This window comes from Macaca thibetana, chromosome 20 (genome assembly GCF_024542745.1).
Source record: "Macaca thibetana thibetana isolate TM-01 chromosome 20, ASM2454274v1, whole genome shotgun sequence".
In the NCBI taxonomy this organism is placed as follows: Eukaryota; Metazoa; Chordata; class Mammalia; order Primates; family Cercopithecidae; genus Macaca; species Macaca thibetana.
In genome coordinates, this window is record NC_065597.1 from 32,330,840 (window position 1) to 32,343,861 (window position 13,022).

A 13,022-nucleotide genomic window follows, 5' to 3' on the forward strand; every position below is an offset into this window, starting at 1 on the left:
CCTCCCGAGTAGCTGGGACTACAGGCGCCGCCACCTCGCCCGGCTAGTTTTTTTCGTATTTTTCAGTAGAGACGGGGTTTCACCGTGTTAGCCAGGATGGTCTCGATCTCCTGACCTCGTGATCCGCCCGTCTCAGCCTCCCAAAGTGCTGGGATTACAGGCTTGAGCCACCGCGCCCGGCCCTAGTATTCCATTTAAATTCCCTTGTTTCTTTTACTACATTTCTGAGTTTTTTTTTAAAAAAAGGATTGCTGTTGGGATTATAATGAACTAAAATCTAGTTTCAATTGACAGTAGGTGAATTTCTTTCCTTTTTTTTTTTTTTGAGATGGAGTCTTGCTGTGTTGCCCAGGCTGGAGTGCAGTGGTGCAATCTCGGCTCCCTGCAACCTCCGTCTCCCAGGTTCAAGCAATTCTCCTGCTTCAGCCTCCCAAGTCGCTGGGACTACAGGCGCTGCCACCACAACCAGCTAATTTTTGTATTTTCAGTAGAGACGGGGTTTCACCATGTTGGCCAGGCTGGTCTTGAACTCCTGACCTTGTGATCTGCCCACCTCAGCCTCCCAAAGTGCTGGAATTACAGGTGTGAGCCACCGTGCCGGCCCGATAGTAGGTGAATTTCAACAGGATACAAACCATGAACTCCAACACTGTCTTCTCCTCCTCTGTGCTGCAAAGTACATGCAAATTACATCCTCATGCATTAAAAACCCATCAACGGTTTTTTTTTTTTTTTTTAATTGAGACAGGGTGGTCTCACTCTGTCGCCCACACTGGAGTGCAGTGGTGCAGTCACAGCTCACTGCAGCCTCGAACTCCTGGTCTCAAATGAACCTCCCGCCTTCCAAATGGCTGGGACTGTAGGTGTGCGTCACCACACCTGGCCGACTGTTTTCGTAGGTGTGCGCCACCACACCTGGCCGACTGTTTTCGTAGGTGTGCGCCACCACACCTGGCCGACTGTTTTCGTAGGTGTGCGCCACCACACCGGGCCGACTGTTTTCGTAGGTGTGCGCCACCACACCTGGCCGACTGTTTTCGTAGGGGTGCGCCACCACACCGGGCCGACTGTTTTCGTAGGTGTGCGCCACCACACCTGGCCGACTGTTTTCGTAGGGGTGCGCCACCACACCGGGCCGACTGTTTTCGTAGGGGTGCGCCACCACACCTGGCCGACTGTTTTCGTAGGTGTGCGCCACCACACCTGGCCGACTGTTTTCGTAGGTGTGCGCCACCACACCTGGCCGACTGTTTTCGTAGGTGTGCGCCACCACACCTGGCCGACTGTTTTCGTAGGTGTGCGCCACCACACCTGGCCGTTTTCGTAGGTGTGCGCCACCACACCTGGCCGACTGTTTTCGTAGGTGTGCGCCACCACACCTGGCCGACTGTTTTCGTAGGTGTGCGCCACCACACCTGGGCCGACTGTTTTCGTAGGTGTGCGCCACCACACCTGGCCGACTGTTTTCGTAGGTGTGCGCCACCACACCTGGCCGACTGTTTTCGTAGGTGTGCGCCACCACACCTGGCCGACTGTTTTCGTAGGTGTGCGCCACCACACCGGGCCGACTGTTTTCGTAGGTGTGCGCCACCACACCTGGCCGACTGTTTTCGTAGGTGTGCGCCACCACACCGGGCCGACTGTTTTCGTAGGTGTGCGCCACCGCACCGGGCCGACTGTTTTCGTAGGTGTGCGCCACCGCACCGGGCCGACTGTTTTCGTAGGTGTGCGCCACCGCACCGGGCCGACTGTTTTCGTAGGTGTGCGCCACCGCACCGGGCCGACTGTTTTCGTAGGTGTGCGCCACCGCACCGGGCCGACTGTTTTCGTAGGTGTGCGCCACCGCACCTGGCCGACTGTTTTCGTAGGTGTGCGCCACCACACCTGGCCGACTGTTTTCGTAGGTGTGCGCCACCACACCTGGCCGACTGTTTTCGTAGGTGTGCGCCACCACACCTGGCCGACTGTTTTCGTAGGTGTGCGCCACCACACCTGGCCGATTGTTTTCGTAGAGGTGGGGTTTGGCCCTGTTGCCCAGGCTGGTCTCAAACCCCTGGGCTCAAGCGATCTGCCCGCCTCAGCCTCGCACAGTTTTGGGATTACAGGCATGAGCTAAGGCGTCTGGTCAAATTTCATTATCTCAATTGACCTATCTTCAAGTTTGCTGATTCTTGCTTCTACCAACTCAGAGTCAATTACTTTACTTTTCAACTAAATTTCCATTTAATTCTTTTTGAATAATTTATCTCTGTATTGTATTCTCTATTTGGTGACACAATGACAGTTCTCATACTACCATTTTAGTTCTTTTTTTTTTTTTGAGATGGAGTCTCGCTCTGTCACCCAGGCTGGAGTGCGGTGGCACGATCTCAGCTCACTGCAAGCTCCGCCTCCCGTGTTTACGCCATTCTCCTGCCTCAGCCTCCTGAGTAGCTGGGACTACAGGCGCCGCCACCTCGCTCGGCTAGTTTTTTGTATTTTTTAGTAGAGACGGGGTTTCACTGTGTTAGCCAGGATGGTCTCGATCTCCTGACCTCGTGATCCGCCCGTCTTGGCCTCCCAAAGTGCTGAGATTACAGGCTTGAGCCACCGCGCCTGGCCCATTTTAGTTCTTTAAACATAATTTCCTTTAGTGTTTTGAACATAAATTAGTAAAAGCCAACTTTAAGTCTTTATTTAAGCTGAGTGTGGTGGATCATTCCTGTAATCCCAGACTTTGGGAGGCCACGGCGGGCGGATCACGAGGTCAGGAGTTCGAGACCATCCTGGCCGATATGGTGAAACCCCACCTTGACTAAAAATGCAAAAAATAGCCGGGTGTGGTGGCGGGCACCTGAAGTCCCAGCTACTCGGGAGGCTGAGGCAGGAGAATCGTTTGAACCCGGGGGGCAGAGGTTGCAGTGAGCCGAGACTGTGCCATTGCACTCCAGCCTGGGTGACAGAGTGAGACTCCATCTCAAAAAAATAAAAAAAATAAAAAAGAAAAAAAGTCTTTAGTAAGTTCAGCCTCTGGGCTTCCCCAAGGATGGTATCTGTTGACTGCTTTGCCCCCCATGTACGGGTGATACTCTGTTTCTCTGCATATTTTGTTGAAAAGTAGACGTTTAAAGCAACATAATGAGACAACTTGCTCTTATCCTCCAGGTTTTGTCACTTTGTGGTTTGGTTGCTGCTTTGTGTGTTTAGTGACTTTTCTTAACTAATTCTCTGTTCCCTTTGCTGTGTGACCAATGAAGGCTCTGCACTGTACAGGTTTCTTACATGCCTCGATTCAGTACGTCTTTTATCCCTGGCTGGGAGGCTTTTCCGTACTCCTGCAGGTTACAGTTCTGCTGTAACTTTCACTTTCTGTTTGCACAAAGCCTCTGTCAGCCAAGAGAGAGCAGAGAATGTTCTGTCCCTTCCTGGGCACGTGTACAGACCACAAGTGCACAGGGCTTTCCGTGTCCCCAGGAAAACGTCAGTGCTGCCCGGGTCCTCACAGGGTTCTTGCTCCTCACAGCTTCCTTTTTGGGCAGGTGCCGGTTGCCCCGGTGGGTAGTGCCTCGGACAGCTGTGTGGTTAAACGTGCCACTGATTGTTCCTGACAAATGCTGTGGGAAGGGGCTTTTCTCACTGAGTGAACTGCAGGGCAGGTCGGGTTTCACAGGCCTGTGAATGCAGCTTTTCCAGGGGGCTGCCAGAGGTCAGATTGAAGCTGTTTCACCAGACTCGTGACAGGGGTGCCTGGTTTACTCAGCCTGCTGCTCTCCACCCCTCACAGGAGGGAGTGCACAGGTGAGTGGGTGCAGGAGCGGAAGCACGTGCTTTTGGGCGCTGGCAGGAGTGAACTCTGTGCAGGCCCCACAGCAGGGTCCAGGGCCGGGGTGCCTGTCACCCCCAAAGCCCCAGAGGGCACGTTACGGGGCTCCTTTAGCTCTGCCGTCCACAGCTGAAGCATTAACGGCTCAGCGGGCCCTCTGCCTTTCGCGCGAGGCTGCCAGTGAGAGGCAAAGGGCCAGGGTGACCCCCTTTTGTATCCACCTGTGGCTCCCGAGCTCTTGTTTGGCATCCAGGAAAAATGGGGTTGTGCAAACAAACTGAAGGATGGCAAATGTGGGGATTTTACGGCTGATGAAAGTGGCTGTCGACAGTAAGGGGAGCTGAAAAGGGGATGGGGCGGGAAGGTGATCTCCCCTGGAGTCCGGCCACATCTGTGTCCGTGGCTGGATTCTTCTCTGAAGTTACACCATCAAGTTGTCCCTCAACGTCCAGCTGCTTCTCCTCTCTGCCGGCGGATGCTGGGGTCTTTATAGACACAGGATGGCGGGGACAGGGTTGGATCACAGCTGGTTTAGGAACAGGCAGCATTAGGGCAGGAGAGCAGGGATGGAAGTTCTCACGGTGGGCTGTGGTCTCAGGCTTTTCGGCTTGAGGGTGGGGCTTACCAGGGACCTGCCCGTCTGCCTAGAATTTCTCTGCCTCCTGTCCCCATCAAGATGGCAACGGCTGTCTCTGGGGTTGGACTTCTGTGGGGCTCACACTGAGCCTGCCTCTCCACTAGCTGCTGGGCTGCTAGTTTTCAAAGCACCAGGGAGTCGGAGTAAGGAGAATGAAACATGGCAAGTTAAAATGACACAAAGCTCTCTGTACCAAGATTCAATAAAAAGCTGTTTTTTAGTTTTTCTTTCTGGAGACAGAGTCTTGCTCTGTTGCCCAGGCTGGAGTGCAGTGGTGCAATCTTGGCTCACTGCAACCTCCGCCTCCCGGGTTCAAGCAATTCTCCTGCCTCAGCCTCCCAAGTAGTTGGGATTACAGGCACGCGCCACCACGCCCGGATAATTTTTGTATTTGTAGTAGAGACGAGGTTTTACCATGTTGGCCAGGCTGGTCTTGAACTCCTGACCTCGTGATCCACCCACCTTGGCCTCCCAAAGTGCTGGGATTACAGGCGTGAGTCACCATGCCAAGCCTCAGCTGTTTTTCTTTAATAAACATTCATTAAATTATTGCAAGCCTTAGTTAATAATTTCCAGAGTTCTGAAAAAGTTAATGTTGACCATTTTTTTCCCTAGTGTTTTCATTGCTTTTCTGGAGGAGGGATTTTCAGAGGGACTTGCTCTGCTACCCTGGAAGTCCTGTGTCCTTTCTATCACATCAGCTCACCCTCTGCACCCTCTGCTCAGAGGTTCTGACCTGGGACATAGTCTCTACATAGCTGCTTGACATTTATCATTTATTTCCCCTTTTCTTACTTTTGGGGGTCTTGACTGCAGGGTAAATGGCTCTGGCTGCTGCTGCTTTAATTTGGTATCTTTTCTTTTTTTTGAGATGGAGTTTTGCTCTTCTGGCCCAGCCTGGAGTCCAATGGCATGATCTCGGTTTACCGCAACCTCCCTCCACCTCCCAGGTTCAAGCCATTCTCCCGCCTCTGCCTCCTGAGTAGCTGGGATCACAGGCATGTGCCACCACGCCTGGCTAGTTTTGTATTTTTAGTAGAGATGGGGTTTCTCCATGTTGGCCAGGCTGGTCTCGAACTCCTGACTTCAGGTGATCCGCCCACCTCGGCCTCCCGAAGTGCTGGGATTACAGGCCTGAGCCACCACCCCCGGCCGGTATCTTTTTTTTTTTTTTGAAGACAGAGTCTTGCTCTGTCCCCCAGGCTGGAGTGCAGGGCACCATCACAGCTCACTGCAGCCTCAACCTCCCGGGCTCAGGCGATCCTCCTGCCTCAGCCTCCCGAGTAGCTGGGACCACAGATGCCGCCACCTGTATTTTGTTGTTGAGACGGGGTCTTATATTGTCCAGGCTGGACGTGAACTCCTGGGCTCAAGCATCCTCCGGCCTTGGCTTCCTGTTGTGATTGTAGGTGTGAAATACCACACCCAGCCTGATTTTTGGTTTTAAAGACAGGGTCTTGCTGAGCTGCCCAGGCAGGAGGGCAGTGGCTGTCGACAGGCTCACTCATGGCGCGCTATGGCCTTGAGCTCCTGGACTCACGTGACCCTCCTGGGGCAGCCTCCCGAGCAGCTGGGAGTTTCCAGTTTATCTATCACGGGTAATTTCAGATGTGAGTGACATTCTGTGCCCAGTAATGGGGCCGTCGGGTTTATACCACCTCACTCCCCCAGCTCTTGTGTGCAGCTCGCACCCCGTCCCTGAGCTCTCGCCGGTACCACGGCTGCCTTCTCACTGCCTGTGGGTCCTTCTCTCTCGCTTCAGTATTTCATTCTGCTTCCCAGCAGAGGCAAGCTGGGCCCAGTTCTTTCCACTCTCCTGTGGGACTGTCTTTGCTGTCCCCCAACGGGAAGGAGCAAAGCAGCTCCCTGGTGTGGGGGGAGGTGGAGGCTGCGTGCGGCTCTCTCCTTCTCCTCCTGCCAGGCTCAGGCCCAGCTGCCACTTGGAAATGGAGACCCCCGGAGGGAGACGCTGCACGGTCGCCTGGGCAGAGCAGGCGCACTCTATGCAGGGGGCTGACGGCTCATGGGCTTTCCATGGAAACCTCTCCCCTCCTTCCAGGTTTTACAAAAGCCGCCAGCTTCTCTTTTGCAGCGGAAGAAAAAACCGTATTTCTTTCCTTTCTCTGTTGAAGCCTGAGGTCCTACCCCTTGGCAAGGTGTCAGCTTCCCTGAGGGGGACCCTGTACCGGGGAGGGCGTCGGCTTCCCTGAGGGGGACCCTGTGCCGGGGAGGGGCGCCGGCTTCCCTGGAGTGCCCAGGGTCAGACACTCACTTGCTCTGTGCTTTGGTTTTGGTGCTAACGGCGGTCCCGAGGCCTCTGGAAGAGAAGGGATCGGGAAGGCTTGAGTTTCAGGGCGTGGACCCTCTCACCAGCAAGGCAGGCAGAGCCAGCCTGCTCCAGAGCCGGGTTCCAGGCAGGAGCTGGGTAGTGCTGGGGTCCACGGATGCAGGTGAGTGGGTGGGGTTAGGCCATCTTCCTCCAGCTCCAGCCAGAGCCTCCCGAGGGTGGTCTGGTGCCCACATGGGTGGCCCCGGGCAGCAGGGTCTCCAGGCTGGCATGCAGGCTCTGGGTACTCTGACGTTTCTGTGTTGATTCACAAATCTTCTCTCTGAGGGACGGCAGGCTGTCTCTGGCCCCTGTGGCAGGAGGCTGTATGGGCACCGCGCGTGGCATCTCCGGCAGGTACGAGTCGATACTCCAGCAGACCAGGTGGGAGCCGGCAGGGAGCTGCTCGTGCCTGACGCCCCTCGTGGGCACCCGAGACGGAGGCACAGCACGGTGGCCGGGACGTCGTCACCACGGTGGGCTGGAACTGCAGCGTGCTCTGTGTGGCACAGACTGACTCAGGTTTTTCTTTTAAAGCTTAAAGGAAGTTTGTGACCAAAGTTCTGTGATGGGGGTGGGTCGGGGGTGGGGATGGGCGAAGAAAACAAAAAACCTGGCCATGATGGTGAAACCGTCTCTACTAAAAATACAAAAACTAGCCAGGCGTGGTGGCGAGCGCCTGTAATCCCAGCTACGCGGGAGGCTGAGGCAGCAGAACTGCATGAACCCAGGAGGTGGAGGCTGTAGTGAGCCGAGATCGCGCTATGGTACCCCATCCAGCCTGGGGGACAGAGCAAGACTCCATCTCAAAAACAAACAAAACCCCCCCAAAATCCCCACAGCTAATCCACAAAAACCACAGCTAATCCGAACCCAGAAAAATATACTGGAACCTTCTGGCTTCACACCCTCACCCCAAGCCCACACACGAGGTGGACCACCTGCCTTTACCCAGGCTGAGCCCTGAAGGGAACAGGAGGGAACCCACAAGAGCTTTGTGCAGATGGAAGACAGAAGAGAGGCACGACCCACGCCCACCCCCAACCCCATGCAGGGGCCCAGCCGGCGAGCGAGCTCACAGGGACCTTGGGGGGAATGAAGGCACAGCCCCCGCCAGTGGCTCTGCCTGGCAGGGTTCAGGGACCCTCCCAGGTCAGGTTCCTCTGCAGGGGACCCAGTGACCAGGACCCCTATTGATTCTGATGCACGGGTGGTCTCTGCTCTCTGTGGGGGTTGCCTCTGCAGCTGCCACTCCTTTCCCAGCGCCCAGGTACAGGGGAGACAGCTCAGAAGGAAAAGGGCGAGGCGTCTCCCTCAACTCACCCTCCCGTCACGCCGGGGACCAACAGTCTCCTGGAGCCACACTAGCTGGAGGGCCCTGGCAGGCATCCTCTGTGCCAAGACCCAGCAGAGAGCAGCACCCTCTGAGGGGAGGCCTCGCATCTCCATGCTTGCCCGGGCTGCCTTCCAGCCAGGACGGGGCTCTTGAAGCGGGGACCCTCACCAGCTGCAGCTGCCAGGGAACTGTGGGCAGTGGCACAAGCCAGCCCGCCACAAGCTGAAGCTCAGGGGCATCCGCAGCTGGCACAGGGTCTGTCCACAGCTGTACTGCTCAGATCCGTGAGGAGTGATGCTCCCGTTTCTCTCCAACTTCTCACAGGCCCTGTGGGACAGATGGCCCCGGGCCGGCCCCTTCTACTTTCCTGCACCGCCCCGCAGCAAGATAAAGCTCCCCTGAGCCTGTCCACTCGAGTGCAGGAGAAGCACCTGTACTCAGCGGTGAGGAACGGGGTCCTGTCCCCGAGGAGCTGCCTTCACCTAATTTCCCAGCATTCCCAGTCTGTGTAATGGCAGAGGAGGAGGGGAACATGTAATTTGTTTCAAAATTAAAAGCTAACAATTTGGTAGGAATTTTTTTTTTTTTTTTTTCCCCAGACAGAGCCTGCCTATGGAGTACAGTGGCACGATCTCGGCTCACTGCAGCCTCCACCTCCTGGGTTCCAATGATTCTCCTGCCTTAGCCTCTGGAGTAGCCGGGACTATAGGCGCCTGCCACCACACCCAGCTAATTTTTGTATTTTTTAGTAGAGATGGGATTTTGCCATGTTGGCCAGGCTGGTCTCAGACCCCCGCCTCGGCCTCCCACAATGCTGGGATTACAGGCATGACCCACATCTGTCCTGGGAGTAAGAAGGTCATTGAGAGGGAAGGACACTGTCTCAGTCCCACACAGCCCCTCTCCTGAGAGGGAGGCACTATACAAACAGCATTTTAATTAATTTATTTATTTCTTTACACATAACTGAAAGTGATGTTACAGTACATAAGTTATTTACAACTGTGCAGTAATGTGTTGCAAAATAAATTATCTAGAAGGCAGCAAAAGTACATTGTGAATGTATATAAAACTGTACAGCGTTTACGGATACACTTTTTATATGATTATTGGCTCTGTAGTGTTTCAAGTTATGTTCTCAGAAAGAGAAACAAAATGCCCAAGATTAAAGGAAAGAAGATACAAACCACGTGGATTTGACTCCATTAAAAATACGCCTGGGAGTCCTGGCTCTGTGTCCCTCCGCCTGGCTCCGCACCAGGTCTTATGCCCAGTCTGAGGCCGTCGCAGCTCTGTGGCAACAGGACCATAGCTGGGATGGGGCTCCTGCCCCTTTTGTGAGAGGTGGACACCTTAATTTTCTTTAGTTGATCAGAATGGAACAAAAAATTTAAAAAATGCACTCCGCTCTCCAACTCCTGAAATGCCTCTGCAGTTGCTGGAGAAAAGGGCCCGAAGGTCACCGTTTTCAGACAGAAGCTGCCGTGTGTGCGCCCGGCATGATCTCCTCGTCCCGCCGGGGCCAGTGAGGCTCTGGGGGCTTTGCCCCCGCCGCGGCAGCTGGTAGAGAAGAGCCGTGTTTCACCTCCCCGACGTCTGGACCAGTCTGGAAGGGATGGAGACGCTGTGGCCAAGTGCAGTCTCTCTCGGGGTCTCTCCCCGCCCGGGTGGACGTGGCGCTCCCTCCTCTGCCCCTGGGGCTTAGCAGCAGCCCTGGGCAGCCGTGCGGCCCTCGCCTGCGTCCTGCGGCCGTCCCGCGGTGTCACGCCGGCAACAACACAAAGTCGTCGTTGACGTCGACCATGGGCACGTAGAAGGAGGGCACCTCGTTCACGCACAGGGACTTGTGCCCGGCGGGGTCCAGCTCCTGCACCTTCAGCTGCCACTCCATCCTCTGCACAGCGTTCAGGGCCGCGGCCTCGTGCTGCTGCCGCATGAGGAGGCACGTCTGTGGGACACACAGCGGGGGGGGGGGAGGAGGAGGAGGAAGAGGAGGAGTGAAGGGAGAGCCCCAGACTCTGCCGACCTCAGCTGCCAGCAGGGCTGAGGGCGTGACAGGGCTGTGAACCTATCCTGGTATGGGCCAGGCCCCCTGGAACCCTCTGCTTGCTGTGGTGCTGCTGGCAGGGGGCACATACTCAGGACCAGCTGTACCCGCCCCTGGTGTCTAGTTATCACACGGGGCGGCAGCGCCAGCTGTGCTGGATGTCTGTTCCCAAGAGTGCTGTCTGTGGCACCCCCATCTCGGCCTGAGGCCCTGCCCTGCTCTGGGTCGGCCTGGGGCTCACCTCCAGCAGCCACTGCAGCTTATTAGAATCTAACAGCTTTGCTTTCATCATTTTACAATTATTTATGGCCAGTGATAGTCTTACTTGTATTCTAGTAGAAACTATGCCATTTAAAAGTGCACATAATGGGACTGGACTGGGATAGGACATATTTTGGGAACTAATGGAGAAATTTAAACATGGCCCAGGGAGTACTGGTATGTCACAGCAACTGTGTAGAAAATCTTTTTTTAGATAGGGTCTCAAGGCTGGGGAGCAGTGGTGCTCCCCGTCATGACTCACAGCAGCCTTGACCTCCGGATCCTCCCTCCTCAACCTCACGAGTAGTTGGGACTACAAGTGCTACCGTGCCCGGCTAATTTTTGTAGACATGGGGTTTTGCAATGTTGGCCAGCCCCAGTGTGGTAATGTCTGTCTCTAAATTTTTCTCAACATATTTATATATATGCTAAATTGCTTTTGAAGCTCAGGATGGATTCACAATCCTCAGTGGGCCGTAGAGCTTTTATTCGGCAGCTCAGACATCATTGCCAGTGTAAATCATTACATGGAATCACGTAACCCTTTGGAACATCCAAACTCCAGTGAGTCACTGAATTATTGATGGGCCTCCGAGTTTCCGGTGTATTGGACTGTTCCAGTGAATATTTTTATACATATCCCTAAGGTTTTTTTTTTTTGAGACGGAGTCTCGCTCTGTCGCCCAGACTGGAGTGCAGTGGCCGGATCTCGGCTCACTGCGAGCTCCGCCTCCCGGGTTCCCGCCCTTCTCCTGCCTCAGCCTCCCGAGTAGCTGGGACTACAGGCGCCCGCCACCTCGCCCGGCTAGTTTTTTGTATTTTTTAGTAGAGACGGGGTTTCACCATGTTAGCCAGGATGGTCTCCATCTCCTGACCTCATGATCCACCCGTCTCGGCCTCCCAAACTGCTGGGATTACAGGCTTGAGCCACCGTGCCCGGCCATCCCTAAGGTTTTTTTTTTTTTTTTTTTTTGAGACGGAGTCTCACGCTCTTGCCCAGGCTGGAGTGCAGTGGCGCGATCTCGGCTCACTGCAAGCTCCGCCTCCCGGGTTCCCGCCATTCTCCTGCCTCAGCCTCCTGAGTAGCTGGGACTACAGGCGCCCGCCACCGCGCCCGGCTAATTTTTTGTATTTTTAGTAGAGATGGGGTTTCACTGTGGTCTCGATCTCCTGACCTTGTGATCCGCCCGCCTCGGCCTCCCAAAGTGCTGGGATTACAGGCTTGAGCCACCGTGCCCGGCCATCCCTAAGGTTTTTAAATAATTTTGTCACCCAGGCTGGAGTGCGGTGGTACAATCTTGGCTCACTGCAACCTCCGTCTCCAGGGTTCAAATGATTCTCATGCCTCAGTCTCCCAGAATTACAGGCACGCACCACCACGCCTGGCTAACTTTTGTATTTTTAGTATTTAGTAGAGACAAAGTTTCACCATGTTGGCCAGGCTGGTCTCAAACGCCTGACCTCAGGTAATCTGCCCGCCTCGGCCTCCCACAGTGCTGGGATTACAGGTGTGAGCCACTGTGCCTGGCCGTATCCCTAAGTTTTAAATGACTAAAGTGAAATAGCTAGGTGAGGTGGTAAATGCATTTTGAAATTTGATAGATATGGTCAGTTTACTTAATAAAAATCTACTAATTGACGTTTCTCCCAATACTGCAGTGATACCGCCTCCCAACCCTGCAGATGACCTTTAAATGAGATCTTGCTTCATCTGTGGTCCTGATGTTAATGATTATAGTGAGTATCTTTTCATGAAGGTTGGTCATTTTATCTCCTTTGTGGAATGTATCTTTATATAAATTATTTTTCTCTGTACCATTTTCATATTAGTTTGTAAGGGTTCTATCTGCACGGATGGTGCTAACCCTATGTGGCATTTTTAATGTATGTACAAAGTCCCAATTTTTTTTTTTCTTAAAAGACAGAGTTTCACTCTTGTTGCCCAGGCTGGAGTGCAATGATGTGATCTTGGCTCACAGCAACCTCCACCTCCCTGGTTCTAGCGATTCTCCTGCCTCAGCCTCCCAAGTAGCTGGGACTACAGGCATGTGCCACCACGCCCGGCTAATTTTGTATTTTTAGTGGAGATGGGGTTTCACCGTGCTGGCCAGGCTGACCTCAGGTGATCCGCCCGCCTCGGCCTCCCAAAGCGCTGGGATTACAGGTGTGAGCCGCCCGTACCCGGCCCAAAGTCCCATTTTAATGCAGTCAAACATTTATCTTCTTACAGGAAAGTCTTCCCGGTGTCTTTATGAAGCCTTCAGTTTTCTTCTCACGGCTTTGGTGAGGAAGGGCCTAGTGGCCTGGGGAGGGTGTGGCGTGAGTGACTTCCTGCACCACCACCTTGGGGCTGGCCAGAAATGCACACTCAGTTACAGCTCAGACCTGAGTTTCTGCCTCAGCACAAGCCCCCAGGGGCCACGTCCCGCAAATACCCGTGGCTCCCACCAGGTAGGGCTGGTGGTTCTCATCTGCGCCCACAAGCTACAGCGTGACACATGGGTGCTTGGTTCAGGGACCTGGGTGGTGCTGAGCCTGATACTGCAGGTAGTCAGAGCCGCCTGCTCCCGGGCATGGCTGGCAACTGCACAGGGTGACGCTGACTTTAAAGTT

General features: G+C 54.5%; 1 protein-coding gene and 2 long non-coding RNA genes across 9 annotated transcripts in view; 1 reads left to right on the top strand and 2 right to left on the bottom strand.

Annotated features, from left to right (window-relative positions):
- The first annotated feature begins 751 nt into the window (after positions 1 to 751).
- LOC126943805 (uncharacterized) lies at positions 752 to 1,624 on the top strand. 4 transcript variants are annotated; one of them, XR_007721866.1, is made up of 5 exons: positions 752 to 863; positions 900 to 971; positions 1,328 to 1,399; positions 1,437 to 1,544; positions 1,581 to 1,624. It is a non-coding gene; the product is annotated as an uncharacterized LOC126943805 (long non-coding RNA). The 4 variants fall into 4 exon arrangements; XR_007721863.1 differs by lacking the exon at positions 900 to 971 and adding an exon at positions 1,188 to 1,295; XR_007721865.1 differs by lacking the exon at positions 900 to 971 and adding an exon at positions 1,224 to 1,295.
- Positions 891 to 2,681, bottom strand: LOC126943806 (uncharacterized). The gene is made up of 3 exons (XR_007721867.1): positions 1,849 to 2,681; positions 1,168 to 1,311; positions 891 to 951 (listed from the first exon to the last, which is right to left on the bottom strand). It is a non-coding gene; the product is annotated as an uncharacterized LOC126943806 (long non-coding RNA).
- Positions 2,682 to 9,034: 6,353 nt separating this feature from the next.
- ANKRD11 (ankyrin repeat domain containing 11) overlaps positions 9,035 to 13,022 on the bottom strand; it is a 113,644-nt gene continuing 109,656 nt past the window's right edge. For all 4 annotated transcript variants that reach the window (XM_050772856.1, XM_050772854.1, XM_050772855.1 and 1 more), the window contains one exon: positions 9,035 to 10,049. In XM_050772856.1, coding sequence (XP_050628813.1) covers positions 9,864 to 10,049 — 186 coding nt within the window. In that variant the 3' untranslated portion in view covers positions 9,035 to 9,863. The remainder of the gene's footprint in view (positions 10,050 to 13,022) is intronic.